At 37.2% G+C, this 19,628-nt stretch overlaps 1 protein-coding gene and 1 pseudogene across 5 annotated transcripts; both read right to left on the bottom strand.

Annotated features, from left to right (window-relative positions):
* Window positions 1-200: 200 nt before the first annotated feature.
* Window positions 201-12,782, bottom strand: LOC133696623 (helicase SEN1). Of its 5 annotated transcripts, XM_062118858.1 has the most exons (23): window positions 12,519-12,777; window positions 12,024-12,408; window positions 11,483-11,599; window positions 11,308-11,387; window positions 10,921-11,067; window positions 10,663-10,811; window positions 10,434-10,564; window positions 10,171-10,293; window positions 10,005-10,078; window positions 8,820-9,404; window positions 8,587-8,698; window positions 8,356-8,493; window positions 7,691-7,841; window positions 7,512-7,606; window positions 7,045-7,318; window positions 5,722-6,941; window positions 5,155-5,557; window positions 4,135-5,063; window positions 3,965-4,030; window positions 3,759-3,884; window positions 2,642-2,886; window positions 1,390-2,549; window positions 201-931 (listed from the first exon to the last, which is right to left on the bottom strand). In XM_062118858.1, the coding sequence occupies exons 1-23, from the start codon at window positions 12,638-12,640 to the stop codon at window positions 921-923; spliced, it is 6,843 nt and encodes a 2,280-aa protein (XP_061974842.1). In that variant the 5' UTR covers window positions 12,641-12,777; the 3' UTR covers window positions 201-920. The 5 variants fall into 5 exon arrangements, with proteins under 5 accessions (XP_061974842.1, XP_061974841.1, XP_061974843.1 ...); XM_062118857.1 differs by having other exon boundaries at window positions 7,512-7,841; XM_062118860.1 differs by lacking the exon at window positions 201-931 and having other exon boundaries at window positions 2,162-2,404; window positions 7,512-7,841; window positions 12,519-12,781.
* A 414-nt stretch (window positions 12,783-13,196) lies between these two features.
* LOC133697028 (probable mitochondrial adenine nucleotide transporter BTL1) lies at window positions 13,197-16,909 on the bottom strand (annotated as a pseudogene).
* Window positions 16,910-19,628: the final 2,719 nt, after the last annotated feature.

Consider the following 19,628-nt stretch of genomic DNA (forward strand, 5'->3'; position numbering starts at 1 on the left):
TGTCAGCTAACATACAAGATCAAATCTACGAGAACGAGCATTTTAATGCATAAAAAAGCAACATAAACGACAAGGAAAGAACAGGGATCTATGAAACAAACAGGACGGGCCGAAAGCTATGCTCGTGGATCTTGAACAAATCCGGCAATGACATATCCTCCTGCTTTTTACTTTGAAGCAACAGCAATAAATCTTGCAAATAAACACAATTTCTAAGACGTTTAATTGCATCAAACATCAAAGCAATACATTGACTGGAATATTTGCAGAATGGTTACACCAAACAAATTCCAGATCCCCAACATCTTCACTTGCTGGGAAAAAACATGATAATTTTGCATCCATTTATTTAGGGTGATCGACATGCAGGACCAAGAGCAAAACTTGCAAGAAATCTGAGCTTTCACGCTAGGCATTGCTGAAGTCACAAGTATTTACAAGAACCAATATGTACACAGGGTTTTGGTCGCTCAGAACAAGGTATCATCAGAGAGGCACTATGAACTAGATCTTCTAGACAAAACTCGCCCGGAAAAAAACAACTTGCAAGGGCATGCAGTGATGAACCATATATCAAACTTATCTACAGTGATCAGTCACGCTAGTATTATTTCTATATTTTCAAGACCAATGCTGTATTGCCCTGGGGGTCTGCAACATTGAACCACAAGACGTAAACCTAACTTATCCAATCCATGGTTTACAAGACATTCCAGATCAAGTAGGGTTTCTTCACTTTTTACTAGAACTGCCCCTCTATCTTCTTTGTAGCTTCCAAAAAATTACAGGGATGATAAAATAGGCTTTCGCTAAAATCTCAAAAATGGAATTCAACTTCACCATACCATACTGGGATCACAAAGATTTTCACTTTTACTGCGGTGCTGATGGCTCTGATTTTGCAATAAACCTTTTTCAGGTTACTGTGGACCTGCCAGAAGCAAAATAAGAATGGCAGATGAGGAAATATCAAACATCTGCACACAAGAAGCTACCTCAAACAAGCTTTTCAGGCAAACATCATGTAGAAAATGGCTTTGGGTTGGTTTCAGCCAAGTATTTTAAAGTGATATCCGACAACATCACCACTTACACAAAGTATCCAGGTTTCTCTTTTAGATTGTCTGAAAATACATCCAGTATAGGATTAGCAGTTTTTCTCATATAACCATCAGTAAAAACCTGTCATTTAAAATCATCACCCCTTATTAAAAGAAATGGGGGTGAATTTGAAAAAAAAAAAAAAAGGTTCAAAATATCTATGGTGGAATTGCATTTTCTTACACCCCTAAGAACATGTTTCAAGTTGATGGTGTCACTCATACTGAAACAGGGGAGGTTGGGACAGATTTCCAGTGCTTATTACAGAAAAAAAGCAGAGAAGTTTACCTTTTCTTGTCTTGGGTGGTCTGATTCCACCACTTACAGCTGAGGTTGGAGAAGGAGGCCTTTTGGAAGACATAGATTTCGTTGATGGTTCTGACTTCTTGGAGGAAATGAGAGATGAGTTTAGAATGGCCTCAACAGCTTCACGTTGTTGTTTCCTCTTTGTAATTAAATCTAAAGAAGCACCTACAGGATTAGGATCTCTACCGTCATTGACCTCCTTACTTTTGAGGCTGCCTTCAGCTGAGGATGTAGAACTGTCCAAATTCTTCTGGCTTCTCTTACCTTCAATAGATTTCTTTGGTCCCCTCAACATGCTCAATTTCAAATTTTTGTGGCCATCACCCAGTTCAAGTTCAGAATGCTCCCTAGTACTCTTCGAATTTGCACATTTATCTTTCTTCTTACCAGAGCCAAGTTTCTTCTGACTTCTGTCTTTGCCCTTGCTTTCATCACCAGTAACAGATTCCCCTGGAATTATATACTTGAAATTTTTCGGAAGATCCATTTTCCCTGGAAGATCATGTTCCTCTCTGGGTTTTCTTTTGCTACTCTGTACATAAAAATCCTTACCATCTCCAGCAACAGTACCATCGCATCGAGTAACGGAACGAGTAGAGCTTTTATCCCTGTACACTTTCTGTTCATTTTGTTTGCCTAGTTTGCCGCTGCCTCTAAAATTTTCAACATGCTTTGACTGTCTTGAATGATTATTAATACTCTCTCTCCTGCAAGTATCCCTAGGAGCTGTTTCGAACAAGGATTCATATGGCTGTTTTGCTGAGATGACCAAGTTTCTCTCTTTAGCATCCTTTACTAGAGCTGCCCAGTTCCAGTTCGTCTGCAAGGTCCTCGCATTACCCAAAATCCAAAGGGAGAGCTTGGCTCTTGTCAGGGCAACATTCATCCGTCTTACATCAGCGACAAACCCAATACTGCTGGAGCTCAACCCATTCATAGAAGAATTTGAATCAGCTGCTCTAACAGTGGAAAGTATCAGTATATCAACCTCTCGGCCCTGAAAGCCATCAACAGTATTGAACTCCATATCAGCGACAACAGATGATCCAAATGCACTAGAAAAACGAGAGCGCAGAAGTGAGAGCTGGCATTTGTATGGAGTTATGATGCCAATTCTACCACCAACAAACTCGGATGAGTACCTAAATAAGGTATTTAAATTATATTATTCATGAACAAAGAACTGAAATGAAGGAGGATGTGGTAGTGCTTTCTCTGGAAAAGAAATGAATACCTCCTTTTGAAAAATCGTAGTAGTTCAACTGCAGCTTCAGCCTCACGTTCATTATAAAGGGACGATGCACCAGAATTTTTACCGCGAAGCTCCTGGCCGTCCATAATGTCATAGAATAAATAAGGGCCAAGAACCTCAATCTCATGAAATGATGCTGATTTGTTTGACATTTTCTCTCCATTCATCAACTTGCTATCATAAAAGTGCAAGGAGGGAAACCGGCAAATCTCTGGGTGCATCCTATACTGAAACAGTAGAAGTTGGCAAAAACAGTACAATTATCGTCAAATTTTCATCAAAGTCTTGTATTATTTTATAGCCCCATAAACTGCCAACATTTTCACCAAACTACCCTGACTGCAGTTGATTTCCAAAAGAATGCATACCTTTAGTCAAGCATAAAGTTTATGCAACAAGTACTGGACGAGAAAATTAAACAGAAACAGGAAAATACACAAAATAAGAGAGTACATCAAGAAACATGATACCATCCGATGAAAGAAAAGAAACAAAAGTCAAGATGTGAGGAAATGTTCATATCAGCTAAGCATAGCCTTTTGCAGGTCCCTAAAGCATTACTGCATCATAAAAAGGCTATAAAAACTATTCCATCCCACAACAGTTGCCTTGAGGTGAACATTTCTTTAACTCAGTGTATTTAACCCAAACATTCATGGCAGATTTACCAACTAGCTTTACTATTACTTAACATTCAACCAAAAAAAACATGCAATCAGCCAGAAGAAAATTTTATGAACTGCATATCCTAGAAACATTTAATAATTTCTTGTTGTTGTTGTACTTGTAGCAGATGATAATGCAATAAAACAAAGCAGACAGACCAAAATATTTCCTGTAAACACCCAGCATCCCGTGTGATAATAAATCTGTGGTTGCTGCCGTACCTTTTTTTTAAAAAAAAACATTGGAAAAAAGAAACGAGCCCAATATTCCTATTTCACAGCTTTCCAAAGCACACGTGAATATTTTGACAGTTAACATCCAACAGCCCAAAAGTCAGTTCTCGTTAATGGTTTCAAGCATTTAACCATATCATTAGATATAGCAAACACAGTAGAATTTAAGTCAAGTTTTAAGGGGAAAAATCCAGGCTCACCTGTTTGGTAAGCATGGTTACTGGGTGACCAGCCCTTTGTAGACGCTCAAACATGCTACATTCATAAAGAAACTTGCTTGCAACATTAGAGAGAACTGTTGCAGGAAGCTGCTTCGGATCACCAACCTTGCATAAAAATGACAACATAAGTATAACTACTAAAATATACAAGATGCCTTGAAAATAACGGAGCACACAGTCCTTACCATAATGCACTTTGTCCCATTTGACTTTAAAAGTTGAAGAGGAATCAAAGTAGCAGGTTCCAGTGCCTGCAAGAGATGAAGAAAGTTTAAAAATGAAGCAATGAAAGGAATGTTATGCAGATAAAATGGGTAACTTTAAAAAAACAAACTATGAGCATAATGATTTTTACCTGAGCTGCTTCATCAATCACAACTGCATCAAATAGGGTATGTTCAGATGGACAAGCAAATTTATAATTTGACATAGATTCAGAACAAACTACATAGAGATCTCCACCACATCCACTTAATGTCGTTACCACTATTTCAGCATCCTTTAATATCAACTTCCGCAGCTTATGTTTCATTGCTCTGATTTCTTCACTAGTTTTCTTCTCTTGCACCTGAGCAGCACTAAGATCTTTAAAAAGTTGTTTCTTTTCTTCATATAATTTCTTTAGTGTGATCTCTAATTCAGAATCTGACATTTGCTTTGTTTCATCCTCTTTATGCAATTCATCTTCCAAAGAATTTTTGAGGTCCAAATTTCCATCCTTCAAGTTAGCCCGCTTAGCCTCATAGAACCTAATGCAATCAACTAACTTTTCCAGATTAGAACGCAATGCTGCAGAAGAGCCTATACCTGAATCTTTCTTAGAATCACTCAAATGCATCCTCTCTTCAGCAAGACGATTATCAACAAGTGTATCGATAAAGAATGGAAGTGAATTTGGATGAACCGTTTTTGCATTGCCAACCCTTACAAGATATGGCTTGTACATTTTCCCATCATTGCCATAAAGTCCTTGACTGGAAATTCTTGACACCAACTCATCAACAGCAGCATTTGATTGGGCACAGATTAGCACCCTTCTCCTAAAAGAACTTTCCACAGACTTTTCATTTCTTTCCACATCCTTGTTTAACTGCCTAGCCAACGCTGCATCCTGCCAAGCCCTGGCAATTGCAACAGACTGGTTAATCTTTGGCCTTGAAGTTATGGACAAACCATTACCTTGTTTCAAATGTCCGTTTAGAGAATTTTTTGTATCCTTTGTTCCTTGTAGTGAAGCAAGCAAGCCACTGACAATGGCCACTATGGTTCTGGTCTTCCCAGTCCCTATTCAAAAAGAAAGAAAAAAAAAACATATTAGAAACAAAAATAAAAGGGGTTAGATCCACTATCAATTAAGCCATGTTGAAATACAAACCTGGAGGACCCTGTATTAGAGACAGATCAAAATCTTTCTTCAAAATAGTTGATCCAATCGCGACACTTATAGCTTGCAGTTGGCTGTCATTAAAAGATGACTTCAGTGTCTGCTGCAAGGGCTGAGAAAGATTACTCAGACCTAGTTCTCTCGATTCATTATTACCAAGAGAATCATTGACAGGTTTTAAGATAGCTGAAAGGATGGGAACGTCCTTTATTGATGATAGAGCCTGAAATTCTCTAAGTTGAGGTGTAATGCTCATGATGCGACTTGCATGCCATTTGCTACGATCGACAAGTTGCCTCCTAGCTTGATTTAAACGCAAAGAACCATTTAGAAAATAGAACCTGATGAGGAGTATACTTGACCTTCTTTTATTCTCTCTTTCGCGCCTCTCCACCTGAGAATCAAACAGGTTGCTTTAGCATAATATAGACATATAACTTAAAACTTATAAACATGCCAAGATATTACAAATCTACATCTGTATTCAGCAGACAAGAAATTCATGATATGTACATGACACCAACACGTCATTCACAGAATGCTAGAGAGGTAAAATACCTTTCCAACCATATGAACATCATGGGATGCATTTTCTGGAGCTTCTTTAGTTAGCAAAAGAAGGTCATTATCAGAAAAGCTTCTAGATGATGTAGAATCACTTTCATCATGGACAAACCGGACAAGATGAAAGTCATCAATCCTTTCAACAGACAACACGGATAGACTGCCATAATACATCTCCTCCCATGAAGACATCTCCAAAAAGGAACTACACAACTGTGCTTTAAACTCCTCCAAAACAAGTGGCCGGAAAATGTCAACGTACTGTTCTGGTGATTGGAAACACACAGGAACCTCCTTTAATCTACTAACAGTCCGATTCTCATCTTTTCTTGCAGATGCTAATCCCACTATAGCAAAGTAATCTATTTCCAAAATGGGTCTATACCAGTCATCAAGTCTAGGAGGCTTGAATCTTTTAACTCCAGCCTCCAGTCTCTGTAAATTTCCAAATCTATTTCCAGCAGGTGTTTTAAGTTGGATAACTTGTCGTTTAGGAACAGTGGCAGTTAACTTTGTCAGATTAAACTGCTGCTGCCTCACATATTTTACTGCAGCCTCTGGTGGATTAGCACCAGTGTCACGCACTAACTCCTTCAGTATTGAATCTCTTGTTTCAGAAATCATGCTGTTGCCAGCTTCATTCGAGCTTTTTGAGCTGACAGATTCAGGATTCTTTAGATCAATTCTACATTGGGATGAAAGAGGAACATTTTTACTGCTTTTAGATCCACCTTTTGATTTGAGATGAGTAGGTTGTTTGCCTCTTAATTTATCAGAATCCAGCTTCTGAGAAGTGAGACTGGTAATGTCTAATGCATCTTTTTGTTGGGGGTCATCCAGTAGATCCCTTGAGGTATCATTTCTAGATCCCTTATTTTCAGTATCAGTTTGTGAAACACTTCTATCAGCAGGAGCAATTTTCTTGCTATCCAAACTTATTTGACATGAGTCACTTGTGGAAGCAGCCACTTTAACAGGTGAAATTTGTTTTTCAGCTTCATCATCTGAAACTACAATCACGTCACTTTTATTTCTCTTATCACTCACTGATACTGAGTCTAGAATTTGAACATCAGCATCCTCTACAGGAACAGGAAGCACATCTGGAGCTTTTGGTTTTGAAGTGATCATTACATTATCAAAAGACACTTCCTTGGATAATGCAACCCGAAGGTGCGATACTTGTTCTGTCAATTGATCAATGCTTATATTATCTGTATAAAGAAGACATAAAACATCAAAAGAAAATGAAGCAAAATGAAAAATAATCAACAGCATGAAAAAGAAAGCAATATGTGCATAAATAAAAAAGCTCACCACATGAAATAAGTTTTTCAATGGCCCTGACAGTCAACTCAGAAGCATTACTGCAAAAGCCTTTAAGCAGATTCAGTAGATAAATTACCGTTCGCTTCCAGTAGACAGCTACAACTTTAAGCGATGACTTTCCCCAATCCATCAGATCATAAAGCCATCCAAAGTTGGATGGATTTTCCACCATCTTTCCATTATCCCATGCATGTTTAAACAAAGGTTGGAAAAGTCTCTCGAAAACTACAGGGAGGATCTCAAGCACACGGACACATGTCATCTGAAACAAGAAGAGATAAAGAATGCCTACTCAATGTCACTTGTCAGTTAAATGGCAGAGCTGATTTGATATCTACAAGAACATCAGCTAATTATCTACAAGAAAGTAGTGTGAACATTGACACACCACACACATCCAGCCACACAGAGAGAGGCTAAATAGAAACATTCATTAATGTCAAGTTGTGTAATACCTGACAAAGACTGTAATCAATAAATGCCTTTCCTTCTACCAAGAACATCCGAATTGATGGCCACGCAATTCTTGATAGTAAGTAGCAAAATTTCTCTTGCAATTTCAAGTCAACATTTAATGAATGTCCATCAATGTTTGAAGAAGAAGAATCAAAGAACGGATGTGTCAGAAATCCACCTTGGGAAGAGTACTTTCTGATCTTTGAGTCATCAGATGAATTTTGTGGCAAATCTGGTTTATGTAAATCCCCTTCTTTAATTAGTTTGCATAGAACAAAGAAAAAATGTTGTAAAGTCTGAAACTTCGATACAACAGAATCCAGTTGAACCTGTAGAAGTGCAAAATTATTAAACAAAGCACTAAAAAGAATCTGGTTAAGCCATAGAAGCATGAAAAAAATGATATATGAAAGAACATAGAGACCAAATTAGCAGTAGGTAAGTCGTGGAATGGACTACACAAAGGTACTTGAGTTTACAGTCATTTGCTGTTAACAGAATATCAGACCCGTTTTGTACAAAATAACTGTCACAAAGCCAGCAGCCTTTTCAAGCCAATTATTGAGAACACAGTCAAAAAGACCATTGCTTAGAGGGAGCACCAAGGATGAAAAAAAGAAAGGGACCACTTAGAACCTTGAAAAGCATGCATTAATCCATTTAAACTAGTGAGTGTGTACAGGAATAAATTTTATATATTTGATCTGGCTGAAATTAGATACAAGTCCTTGGCACAATACTGGCTTTATAAAATTATGAAAATGGAAGGAGAATAAAAAAGAAACAAAACATTAGCACTTTCAAATGACTTACACAAAAGAAATGTTATCAGTGACCACTCACCACTTTCAAAGCATGTCTCAAGCCTAAAAACATGGCTGCCAAAGAACAACCGCTGGAGCAAAGAAACTTCAAACCACATGCAAGACCCTGTGTGCTTGAGACCTGCTCCAAGATGCATTTGCCAAATTGTCTCACATCCTGCATCAAGCAACAAAAGATTATGCGCAGATACTCACAGAAGACCAATCACTCACTTGATGTTGACCACTATGATAAATGATCATTGCATACATCATTAGAATCCAAAAGTGAAAGGATCAAACTCTCTGCCATGCTTGGCTCCCAAGTCCATTGCTTGCGTAATTCCCCTAGCCTCATTAGAGTTAAAAAGTGTGTGGTTAACCTGAGGAAGCATCCAGAGTCATCAACCAAGAATGGACTAATAAGTCTAGTATACACCTATAACATGCATTGCTATAGCATGAAGACATAAACTAACAGTAAGATAAAGTATTGCCCAATACCTGTTGAATGTTCTTATTAAAGGAAGATGCATCACTGACACTTTGATAGAGTTTTTCGACTCCTTTCCAACCCCACCATCATCAAAACCTGTCGGAACCTTCCACCCAAATGAAGTGGAGATTTCTGTGGCTGAAGTTGAAAGCCAGGTTCTAACTGTTTGCACACTGGTTTCAGGTTCTACCATTGTCAAATGAGATCGAGCCCAGAAAACAGCCTTCGAAAATGACAATGGAAGGACTGATGGGTCCATATCAACTAAAACATCAATCCATAGCATGGGAATGCACATCCATCCTCTGTGCTCTTCAGAAGCGATCTTGCTCTGTGCACTGAATTCACTCCAACATATACCATCCGTATCTTCGACGTCAATAACAAATGGAAGCCTATCTTCATCTTTAACATCATCATTCAGCTCAAGACAAATGTTTGTATCAGCATCAATAATTGTGTGGTTACTCCACATTGTACTTAGCAAGGCAGCAGCATCAGAAACTAAAATAATATGTATAAGATCAAATGCAGGTTGCCGGAGAGCACTATGAAGTGATGAATCCTTCAGAGTAGCCACAAGTGAAGGGCCCCTGTTAAAACGATTGCTGTAAGTGATTCATGCACATTGATTCCTCTTAAGAGCAGTCATTCAATCAGATTATATTAAAGCATGCATAAGTGAAAACCCCCAACCATCTTTTTCAAATTCTAAATCTTTATAACATTACATTAGGAGCCTTCAAACTTCACACAAGCAGGAATTTTAGGTGACGAAGAGATGCCAAAGAGAAGCAGACAATTCAAAAAAATGTATGAATTTTCTTCTTTGCTCCTTTTTATAAGGAAAATGGAAAGTGTAAATCCCCGAGTTCTAAAAATAGATGTAAAACAGCACAGTGAATAATGCTTCAAAAAAAAATATATTGTCTTCCAAGAACCTCCATCTTTGACAGCATATGATTTCTCACATGAAAATCTCTCCCCATACCTACTATCTCTTTTTCTAAAACATTTCTAGCCAGACTTAAAAGGCAAGTCCTAACTTAAGCCACGCCATATCTTCAACCCCTAATTCCCTGGTAAAATCCCTGAATATTAATTGTAGGAAAAATATAAAAAAATTATCAATAAGGCAAAAGAGCTTCCAATTTATGACCATCGTCAAATACAGAGGATTCAACACTACATACCACATATGAGCACATTCATAAGGGGGGCATGGTGGGTTCATCTTGTAGCCTCGGTGTACGATAAGAAGGGCTATCTGAAACGGCAATTAGTGATAGCATTAATGAGATAAACAGCATAACTATCCACAACAGAAACTTAAAATGGAAATATAGAAGTGATAAAAACCTTGCATGCAAGTTTTCTTGTAAGAACATTGAAGTTGCTGCTCACGGGAACTTGATGGAGTAGGAAATAAAGGAAGTGCCTTCGTTGCTTTTCATGTTCCCCATCTTGCAAAGCCTCAAGGGACTGGACAGATAAACTTCTGCACATCAGTAATGTCAAGAAAAATACATGGCACAATTAATTGTATAAATGACAAGAGGGATAAAGAATCATTGATGAAGGGCCCAGGGTAAAGAAGATGGCAGGATGGTGTCCAGACATGCCTGCAGAAAAGGTGGAAAAAGATCTAAAATGTCTTTATGGATTTTCTCATTTCGAGTATGGAAACACTGGCCCAGTAATGTGTTACGCATCACACTTGGAGACAACGTAGACCTCAGCCAGAGCTTGCAACCTTAAGAGAAACAAAGAATCATTAAATCAATACTAATTGAAATCTAAAAATAATAACAAAATAAAAGAACACAGAAGAAGAGGTACTTCCTGCCTTACCAAGCATTTTGAAGAGTTCTTTCAAACAGCTCACTGCATGAGAGAATTCGGCTGAATCGCCACTGATATGGTTGAGCACAATATCAAAAAAAATGGGATAGCACTCCAGTATGCCTTCTTCAAAAGCTGGAGGTTCTAGGAACTCAAGTCTTCATAAAACAGAAGTGTAAGTATCATCATTGGGAGAGTGGAAAAGAGACAGAAAAAAGAGAGTTGAAATAGTAGTTTAAGGTTAAGATTATAGTCACCGCTTCATACAATGATGTGATTCCAAGCCATATGGATAGGCGCTCCATCTGTGCTCTTGGCCTCGAAGTCTTAGAAGTTGATGGTAGTATTTCTGTCTCTAAAAACCCAATGAATTTTTTCAGTAAAGGCTGCAAAGGTTCCAAATCTGTTGCTCCCCTATACAGAAACAGGATATATTAATCAGAAAGAATATATAGTGAACCCTGCATCCCCAACTGATGTTGACATGACTAGAAGGTAGCATTTTTGCAGTAAGGATGGCCACAATCTGCAAGCTGACAATAGTGCTTCATTCATGACTTATAGATCATATAATGTGGTACACCAATGATTGTAATCCTTTCACGCAAGTAAAAATTCCAATTAGATTGTACATGTCATTCAATTTAACAGTACCTCAATTTCTCCATAGATCGTGCTAAACGTCTACCAACAGTGCGTACTCTTCTATTCAGAAAAAGCAACGCATAAACACCCTGACAAATCAGATGTAATCTATGAGAAGGGAAAGAAAGACAGAGATAAAGAAAGCAACGGAACTGTGTCTGGGCAGACTCGGCCAACAAAATACCGGAAACTGTTGATGTCCAGATAAAGCCAGTTCATGCATATTATCGACTGCTTCAATGAATAATTCAAATTCAGATAGCAAAGATTGATCGTCCAGTAAGACAGGAAACATCAAGACCTGTGATTCAGTAAACAGCAAAAAGCACAAAAGCATGCAATCACCATTCCAAAAAGAAAAGATTAGAAAATGTTGGTTGGAAAAGAAATCAAAGAGCATTTTCAAAGAAGAAACACACAACTCTTCTCCCCTGTTCTACCTAGAACCCAGCAAACCATAATATACAATTTGGATACTAGATATCTGAAACGATCACAAATACTCCATTTTTTTTCCAATTAAGTAGTTATTATTCTCAAATAATTTTGAGAGCACTCCTATTAGTACACCAACTATAAATTTGCTTACTTATATGCAATGCTTGAAGCATAGTCAAACTCTGTATTGGCATCTTTCATACACGTCATCAAAAGGTAATGAACATTAAAGATTAAGTGAAAACTAAAACAGAAACAAACACACTAGTCCATAATAACAATAATACCTCATACATGAGACTAACAACATCAACATTATCACGCAAATGATCATACTCCTGCTTCTTCAATCTATCATTAATCTCTCTCAGATGCTGAGTCACCCTTTCCTCATCAATACTCCTTAACACCTCAAGAAGTGGTCCAATAGAACTCGTCTCGTACTCCTTGTCATACATCTCTTGAGCGTGATGATGCTGAGATACACACTGGATGCAATGCCGCATTTCGCCAGACATCCTCTTCCACAGAAGCCGGAGAGGAGAGTCCGGCCGGTCATCTTTGTAGTAATTGTAAAATGTCTCTAAAAGTGGGCCCATCAAATCAAAATCTCCACACCATATATGTTCTTCTCTGGGCAAACTAATCAAGTACTTAAATGTGTCTGAAAACCTATAATTAAGAAATAAAAAATAAAAATAAACCTAATTTAACAATAAGAATATAGTAATAAAAGCATAGAGATATTGAGGGGAGAAAATAAGAGAGAGAGAGAGAGAGACCATTGTTCTTTGAGGAGGTGAAGACGGCGTCGTATGACTGGATTATCGCCATCGTTGGCGTGAAGTTCTTCTTCTTCCTCGATGGTTCTCCATCTATCTAATAATACTTCCCTCTTCGCCATTTCCTTGTTTATTTACTTGTTAAAGAATCGATCAAAACAGAAGGAAAAGAAGGGTTAAGATTTCTAGGGTTTTTCTTCTTATAATTGTGGAAGATTAGGGTTTTGGGGGGGGGGGGGATTGAAAAGGTTAGTGCCCGCTGCAGAAAGGAGGGAAATGGGAAGTTCGCTCTATTTATAGGAAGCGAGGGAAGAAGCACAGGAACACAATCAAAGCGCCAAGAGGGAGACCCGTTAAACGACACCGTAGCTTCTGCGTGATTTTCTTTTTCAACTGCGGCTTGGCTTATCCCTCTGGGAAATGAAAACGTCACCGTATCACCTTTAGAGTATGACCCATCTTAGTTAAGAAAAATTTATAATTTTTTTAAAACATATCTTTTCCAAACTAAATACACGTTACCAAGTACTACTAAGAAACCATCTTCCGCTTGTAATAATAAACTCTTTCTGATTTATTTTCTTGCAGTCTTTCATAGGATTTGAATAGAATACGCAGAGGTTGTAATGAGTGAAAAGCCATGTGAATTGTATTTTCTGAAAGATAGATAAACTTCAGTTTTAAAGCACATACCAATCCCTCCCTTTTGGATTGAATAATGCAACAAAATTTATCAGTAATGAGAATCATCAGTGACAAAAATGTAATCTGGGATGCGGAAAACAGAATTTTGTTAACTCATGACATCAAGATCAAGAACCTGTTTGGTACATATCAAAGATTACGAGAGGCCACATTTTTTCCTTTTTGAAGCTCGGCTGATAAATTTTAGCTTCGGTCAGAAATCGAAATGGGCATTACAGAAAAAGGATAGCCCAATCCTATAACGATGATTATCCATAAACATGTGTAATTCAATTCAACAATGGGTCCCGGAACATTCACCAGCAGGCTAGGAGCCACCTTCCTCCTTATCTTTATGATAAAACGATCCCAACATTTGCCTCCGAAGGAACATGATGCTGGATTTTTTTGCCAAAGCTGTTATAAAAGCCGTTTCTCAACAAGCAGTACATCTTTCCAAGCTTCATAAAACATCCAAGTGATGCCAGAGGAAGGCATCACTTTTAAACAGCTTGCACCCCACCCTCTGTAAAGTCCCCTTAGCCCCTCCTCCCTAATTACTTCTGAGAGGGCTGCTGCCATGTGGGGTGGACATTTACCCTGCAGAGCTCCCACCATTAGTCGTTTCCTCGCCACCTCTAATGGAAAGCTAAGGGTGCTAGCAGTAAAACCTAGGCATCCAAAACGTAAATTGATTACCAATCGGCTAATAGAAAAGACGAGATACCAACACCAACCACTTAGAACATGTCTATCTAATCATTTAGGCTCTAGTAGCCCTGTAATTGCAATTTTACGAGAGATCTCCACACTTTCCCTGTGAGATATGAAGCAGGCAACCCTTTTCTCTAAAATTATTGTGGAAAATAAAAGTGAATTTGAAATAAACTTGTTTTCTCACCTGCAAAAGCTCCAATTAGGAGCATCTCTGGACGGTTTAGGGACTTTTTATTCTTTGCTTCACAATAAGATGTCTTCATCGTCTCGTACATGAAATAGTAGCATGTACTGTATGGAAGCATGCCCATCAGTGTAGGTGAAATGCCAGCATAAAAGGCTCTAATCCCTCCATCCTTGTAAATCTTACTGATGGCAATGCTTAAATTAGGGTATATATCACGGCTTACAGTCAATCTATCCTGTATGAAATACAAGTGTTACAATCGGCTTCAACTAGAAAATAGAGATAAACAAAGCTGTGTGCTTGGTGTCTCGGCTCTCAAAGATCTTCAAACTCAAAACTGTAGAAGGAAAAGGTTGTGACCCACTATCACATCTAATTTCCATTAATTAAAACAAAGCATAATGGTATACCAATACACCATATAGTCCAAGTCAAAGCAGGATCCTAGGAGGGGTATGAAGTAAAACACATATCATCCTAGTGAATATGAGTAAAACAGCAGATAGCGGCTTAATGCTTAATGAAATTCGAACTGAATTTCCAATTTTGGTATCAAGAGCAATGCCTTATAATGCAAAATACCTTCAAGACTTCAAGAGGATGGCATGCAAGTGTGCTAACAATTCCAACAGCAGCACCAGCAGCAGCAACTGGAGAGAGAGAAGTTCAAACTAACAGGACCAAGTTGCACCCTTGGACATTCACTCTGACTCCATTTCTCTTGTGCTGATGTCATTGCTCGCTTGACACACTCGAATGTTCCTAGCTCAATTGCCTGAGTGACGCGGGACAACAAGCAAAAGAATTAAAGCCGGAAAAAGAAAGAAGCTTAGAGGAAAAAGAGGAGAAGAAGAAAGCCAAAGAAAAGAAGAGAGGAGAGTAGGGAGATGCAAAATCTGCAAATTTTCATTAATCATCAATTCCCCCTAACATTTAAAAAAATAGGGTATTTATACTAAAACCCTAACTAGAATAAGCAATTGGGCTTATGGCCCATTTAAATAAAATATCCAACAATAATTAAACCCAATCCAACAAATAAAACCAAATTTGTAAACCTTAACTAAAAGTTCATATAAATTAAACTCAAAAACATAAGCTAAAGCCCAATTTCTCAATAGTTTGGGCTATCCTTCATCGTCTATAATTATACGCACGCGTAACCAATGTTTCCGATTTGGTGTCCCATCACTGAGTGGGAATTATACGAAGCATATTGATTGCATTTCCTGCCGACAGTCCTTGCCAACCCTGCTGCTCAATTATCTCTAAGAAACTACCAGGAATGTTTTCGGATCCAACACCAACCACCATTCTTGTTCTGCATATCTCACAAGTAACAAATCAGGAGGGTTTTCATGAGTTACTGGTCAAGGCAGTATGAAATAGTTATCAGCAAATCAAACATTTCAAAAATAGTTAGCATGCAAAAGTAAAACTTTGAAAGGTCTCGACATCTCAGCATGACTTGGTTTACAAATGCTGATTTATGCTAGCAAAATTGGTAAGAGTTCTGAAATCTCAAAATTAATAACGTACATTAGTTCATGCGACCAAATTTCTAAAGTTTCAGACCTCCGATCATTAAGCTTCAATTTCAAATGTTACAAGAAGAGCTATACTTCAATGACTGACCTCAAACTCACTTTGCACTGACTTCAATAGAAACTAACAATAGCGTTCTACTGAAGTAAGGTGCTAACCGACACGTCTGGTTATATAAAAACAATAACAAAAGTGCTATAGAAATAAGAAGAAACAGAGGAAATACCAACCTGATGGTTTCTAAAGGAGCAAGTACAGCTTTGGTCATAGCCCCAGCTAAGGCCCCACTGAGGAACTCACTGACTTCTCTGGTCTTCGTGAAATCCTGAGTTTTTACATGAAATTCAATTCAAAATAATTTTTTAAAAAATTAAAAAAAACCCGCAAAACAGGAACAATCCATTCCACTCGCTGAATTGGATAAAAAAAGGTAAGAGATTTACTTAAATTCCGAGTTTAAAAGGAACTGGGTTTTCTTTGTTAAAGAGAGAGAATAAAAGCAAAATTCAGAATATTCCATCCGAAGTTCATTTATTTTCTGCATAACTTTCCTTTTCCCCACTACTTTTAGTCTCAACTCGAGGAGAAAATAAAAGAAGAAAAGAAAAATAATTTAATTTAAAAAGGGAATGAAAAGCTCATGATGATGATGAAAAGGAGGCACATACTCTAACAGCAAGCTTGAGATCAGGAAGAAGAAATCGTAGCTCAAAAGGAGGAGCAAGAGAAGGAGGAGAAGGTAGAGAAATAGGATCATCTATCTCCTTGGGAAGCACCATTGTAATCCCACCGTACACGTCTCCAAAAACCCCGCTCTTTTTCTTCTGCGATTCAGTTTCAAAATCCATCGTCAAAATTTCTTTTCTTTCTTTTTCCTTTTTCTCTTTGGGGAGTACAATATTTTTGTAGATGGTAATGCAGCTATGATATTAGTCGCTATTCAAAGATTCGAGGAAAACAGAGAGAGACAAAGGAAAGAAAAGGACATACCTGAGAGTGGGACTTTTGGGACATGGACGGATTTGAACAGATATTTTCCCTTTCCTTTCCTTTCGGTAGAGTTTTTTTTGTTCGTTTGCTTCTATTGTTTTGGGGAGAAGAAGGAAAGAGATTAGAGCATGTCTTTCATGGGTTTCTAGGGCTCTTTTAGCTCACTACTCCCACCTTTTCAGGGTTTTTGAAATGCTCATTTTGGGTCATTTCCTTTTTGGGAGTCTGTTGTCTGAAACTGAGACCCTACCAGAGCAGAAAGTGAACCTGTGAGTTCTTGCGGTGAATTTACTTCAACTACGGACTACTAGAAAAACAGTTTTGTTATTTCATGGAAATTAGTGGCCCACGAAGAGTTTCATCATTGTATTCATGATCTAATTATTCCTACCATGTAGCATTTATTAGACCGAAAAAAAAAACACGTAAGTTGTCCCATCATGTAAGAATAAACTAAAATTTGTACAATAATAGTAATATCTCTTAAAAGTATTTTTTATTTAAAAATATATTAAAATAATATTTATTTTATTTTTAAATATTTATTTTTTTTACATAAACACGTTAAAATAATAAAAAAACATTATAAAAAAATAATTTAAAGTATAAGAAATATTGTTGTTTCACTTATTTACTGATGACAACCTTTTTCTGTGCTCAACAGTTGAATTTTAATGCGTTGGATCACAGGAAAGGGACCTTTACCTTCAGTAATTCCTAAAACAGATCCCCTTTTTGTTTTCATATTTTCGAACTTAATTTTGACAGCTTTCCATGTGAATCCGCAGAAAAGGATAAAACTGAAGGAACTGTGTAAGAAGAGTGAAGGATGGAAGAAAAAATGCTGGCCTCAAACATACGAGGATGTCCAACTGTTGTTTAGCCTGGTTGACATCAAATTAAATCTTGTACATATTTTATTTTTACATCATATTTCCACATTTTCCCGTTGTTTACATCATCAAGCTTGAAAACCTACCTATCTATTTGTATTTTGGGATAAAAACATTTTTATACATGTTTTATTTTTAGATTAAGATTTTTCTTCAAACAATTTTTTTTATACATATTTGATTTTTAAATTAAAAATTAAGAAAATTCTTTAAAAATAAACAACACGCCCATGCATACATACATAAGAAAGGAAAAAAGAAAAAATAAAAAGAAAAGGTGTTGACTTATGACTGTTTGATCAACAAGACTCGAAGCAAAAGAGAAAATAAAGTTGGTCATGTTAGATAATTATATAAATTATATATTGAGGTCTCCCATATTTTTTTAAGTTTTTAGATTGAAAAGATTATTTGGTATGACATTAGAATTTTGTTAATCAAACAGTTATAAGTTCAAATCCTATCACTTATATTTTATTTGATAAAAATTAAACATAAAAAAATATGACATGTGTAGGTTTTAAGTCCAAATATATTTAATTTGAAAAATATATTAAAATATTATATAAAATATATCTTTTAAATTTTTTTTACTGGGATAGCTAGTTATTTGAACGCAAGCTACTCCTGGTGATCCTGTTATGTCGGGTAGTGGTGGGCATCACTAGCCAGGAAACACAAGCAAGAGGATGATCGATTAACCGACATAGTGGAGATGATAGTAGATAGCAATAATATCACGGGGAAGTTTGGAGGAGTGAAATAGGGAGGGCGTTGATAGGATTTGTAAGCGGAACTGTGGTTTACTATCACTGTGCATATCGGAATTAATTCCAGCCTTTTTGTTAAGGTTACTGGAAAATGTGGGAGAAATAGAAGAGATTGAAGGGAGAGAGAACTTATTGCTTGCCTGAGTTAATTACAAGTTCTTTATTCCTTCTCTGTGCACAACATTCCAGCCTTTTTTAGGGCTTGAACTTACCATGGATCAACGGCTGTGCTGAATCACCAAGCTATATATAGTTGACCGTATTGGTGGGATGTTAAGGGACAAAAATCCTGCTGCCAATTACCTAAATAGATGCACATATTCAGTAGGAAGGGTTGGCAATGATTATAATGATAATTACTTCATGTCACAATTATACCCTGCAAGCCGCATTCATACACCCCAGAACAATATGCCACGGTTCTTGTTCAACGTTTTTCTCCGCAATTAAAGGTGAATTTTTTTTCTTAATTTGTCTCTGAATTAATTAAATTATAACAACTTCTTTATTTTCACTTCATGCTAGTAACTCTTTTTTCTCAAAAAAATAAATTAATTAAAAACTAGAGTACTCTCCACAAGCAAGGAGCTAGCGAGAAAGATGGTCTTGTTTGGGCTGGCCTCCAAGGGGGTGCTCTCCAGGTGACGCGGCTATTTATGGCACAAATGGGTCTTCCTCGTACGTCATGTGTGGATTACATCAATAATGCAGCTCATGAACTTCTTAGCACGAATTACTCGAGGGATGCAAGATTTATCCATGTCAACATGCATGCATGGGATATATACACACAACTTCAACTAAACGCAGTTTGATAAACGTCGTAGCATGAGTTAAAATTTGATTTCTGACATGATTACATTTTAAAATCCATTTCAGGTTTTAGGGTCGCAAATGCTCCATGCATGCATGCATGCTGTGAAGTCGATCGATCGCCTTGAGGGATGGGATGGCAAAATTCACTCCAGCACGAAGTCCGACTAAAATTTATATCCAGTCCGACCTAACCTATACAAAGTCTTTCAATTCAAGAATATCTGAAAAAGGGTAAATGCCCCTTTCCCCAATCCAAAAATGCGAGCGAATGATACATGGGAGTAGTTGACTCGTGGTCTGGGACCTACGATGCATCGGGTTTTAATAAAAATAAAAAAAATTAATTTAATGTGACCCAGTTAAAAGTTAAAATCAATCTATTACCTGTTCAGCTCAAGAAACATTCGGTCGAAATTTATTAATATCTTAGTATTTTTATTTTTTATAAAATAAAAAATTAAATTAATTGAGATTAACCAATCTGACCACCTTGCCTAGGTTCGAGATT

This window comes from Populus nigra, chromosome 6, assembly GCF_951802175.1.
Source record: "Populus nigra chromosome 6, ddPopNigr1.1, whole genome shotgun sequence".
Taxonomy (NCBI): Eukaryota; Viridiplantae; Streptophyta; class Magnoliopsida; order Malpighiales; family Salicaceae; genus Populus; species Populus nigra.

Excerpts from the sequence above, each read along its gene's own strand:
- LOC133696623 (XM_062118857.1), bottom strand. The coding sequence starts at position 12,640 with ATGGCGAAGAGGGAAGTATTATTAGATAGATGGAGAACCATCGAGGAA. Across the intron at positions 11,388-11,482 it reads CTGGACATCAACAGTTTCCG|GGTGTTTATGCGTTGCTTTT; the intron begins GTATTTTGTTGG and ends CTGATTTGTCAG. Across the intron at positions 2,887-3,758 it reads TAACCATGCTTACCAAACAG|TATAGGATGCACCCAGAGAT; the intron begins GTGAGCCTGGAT and ends CTACTGTTTCAG.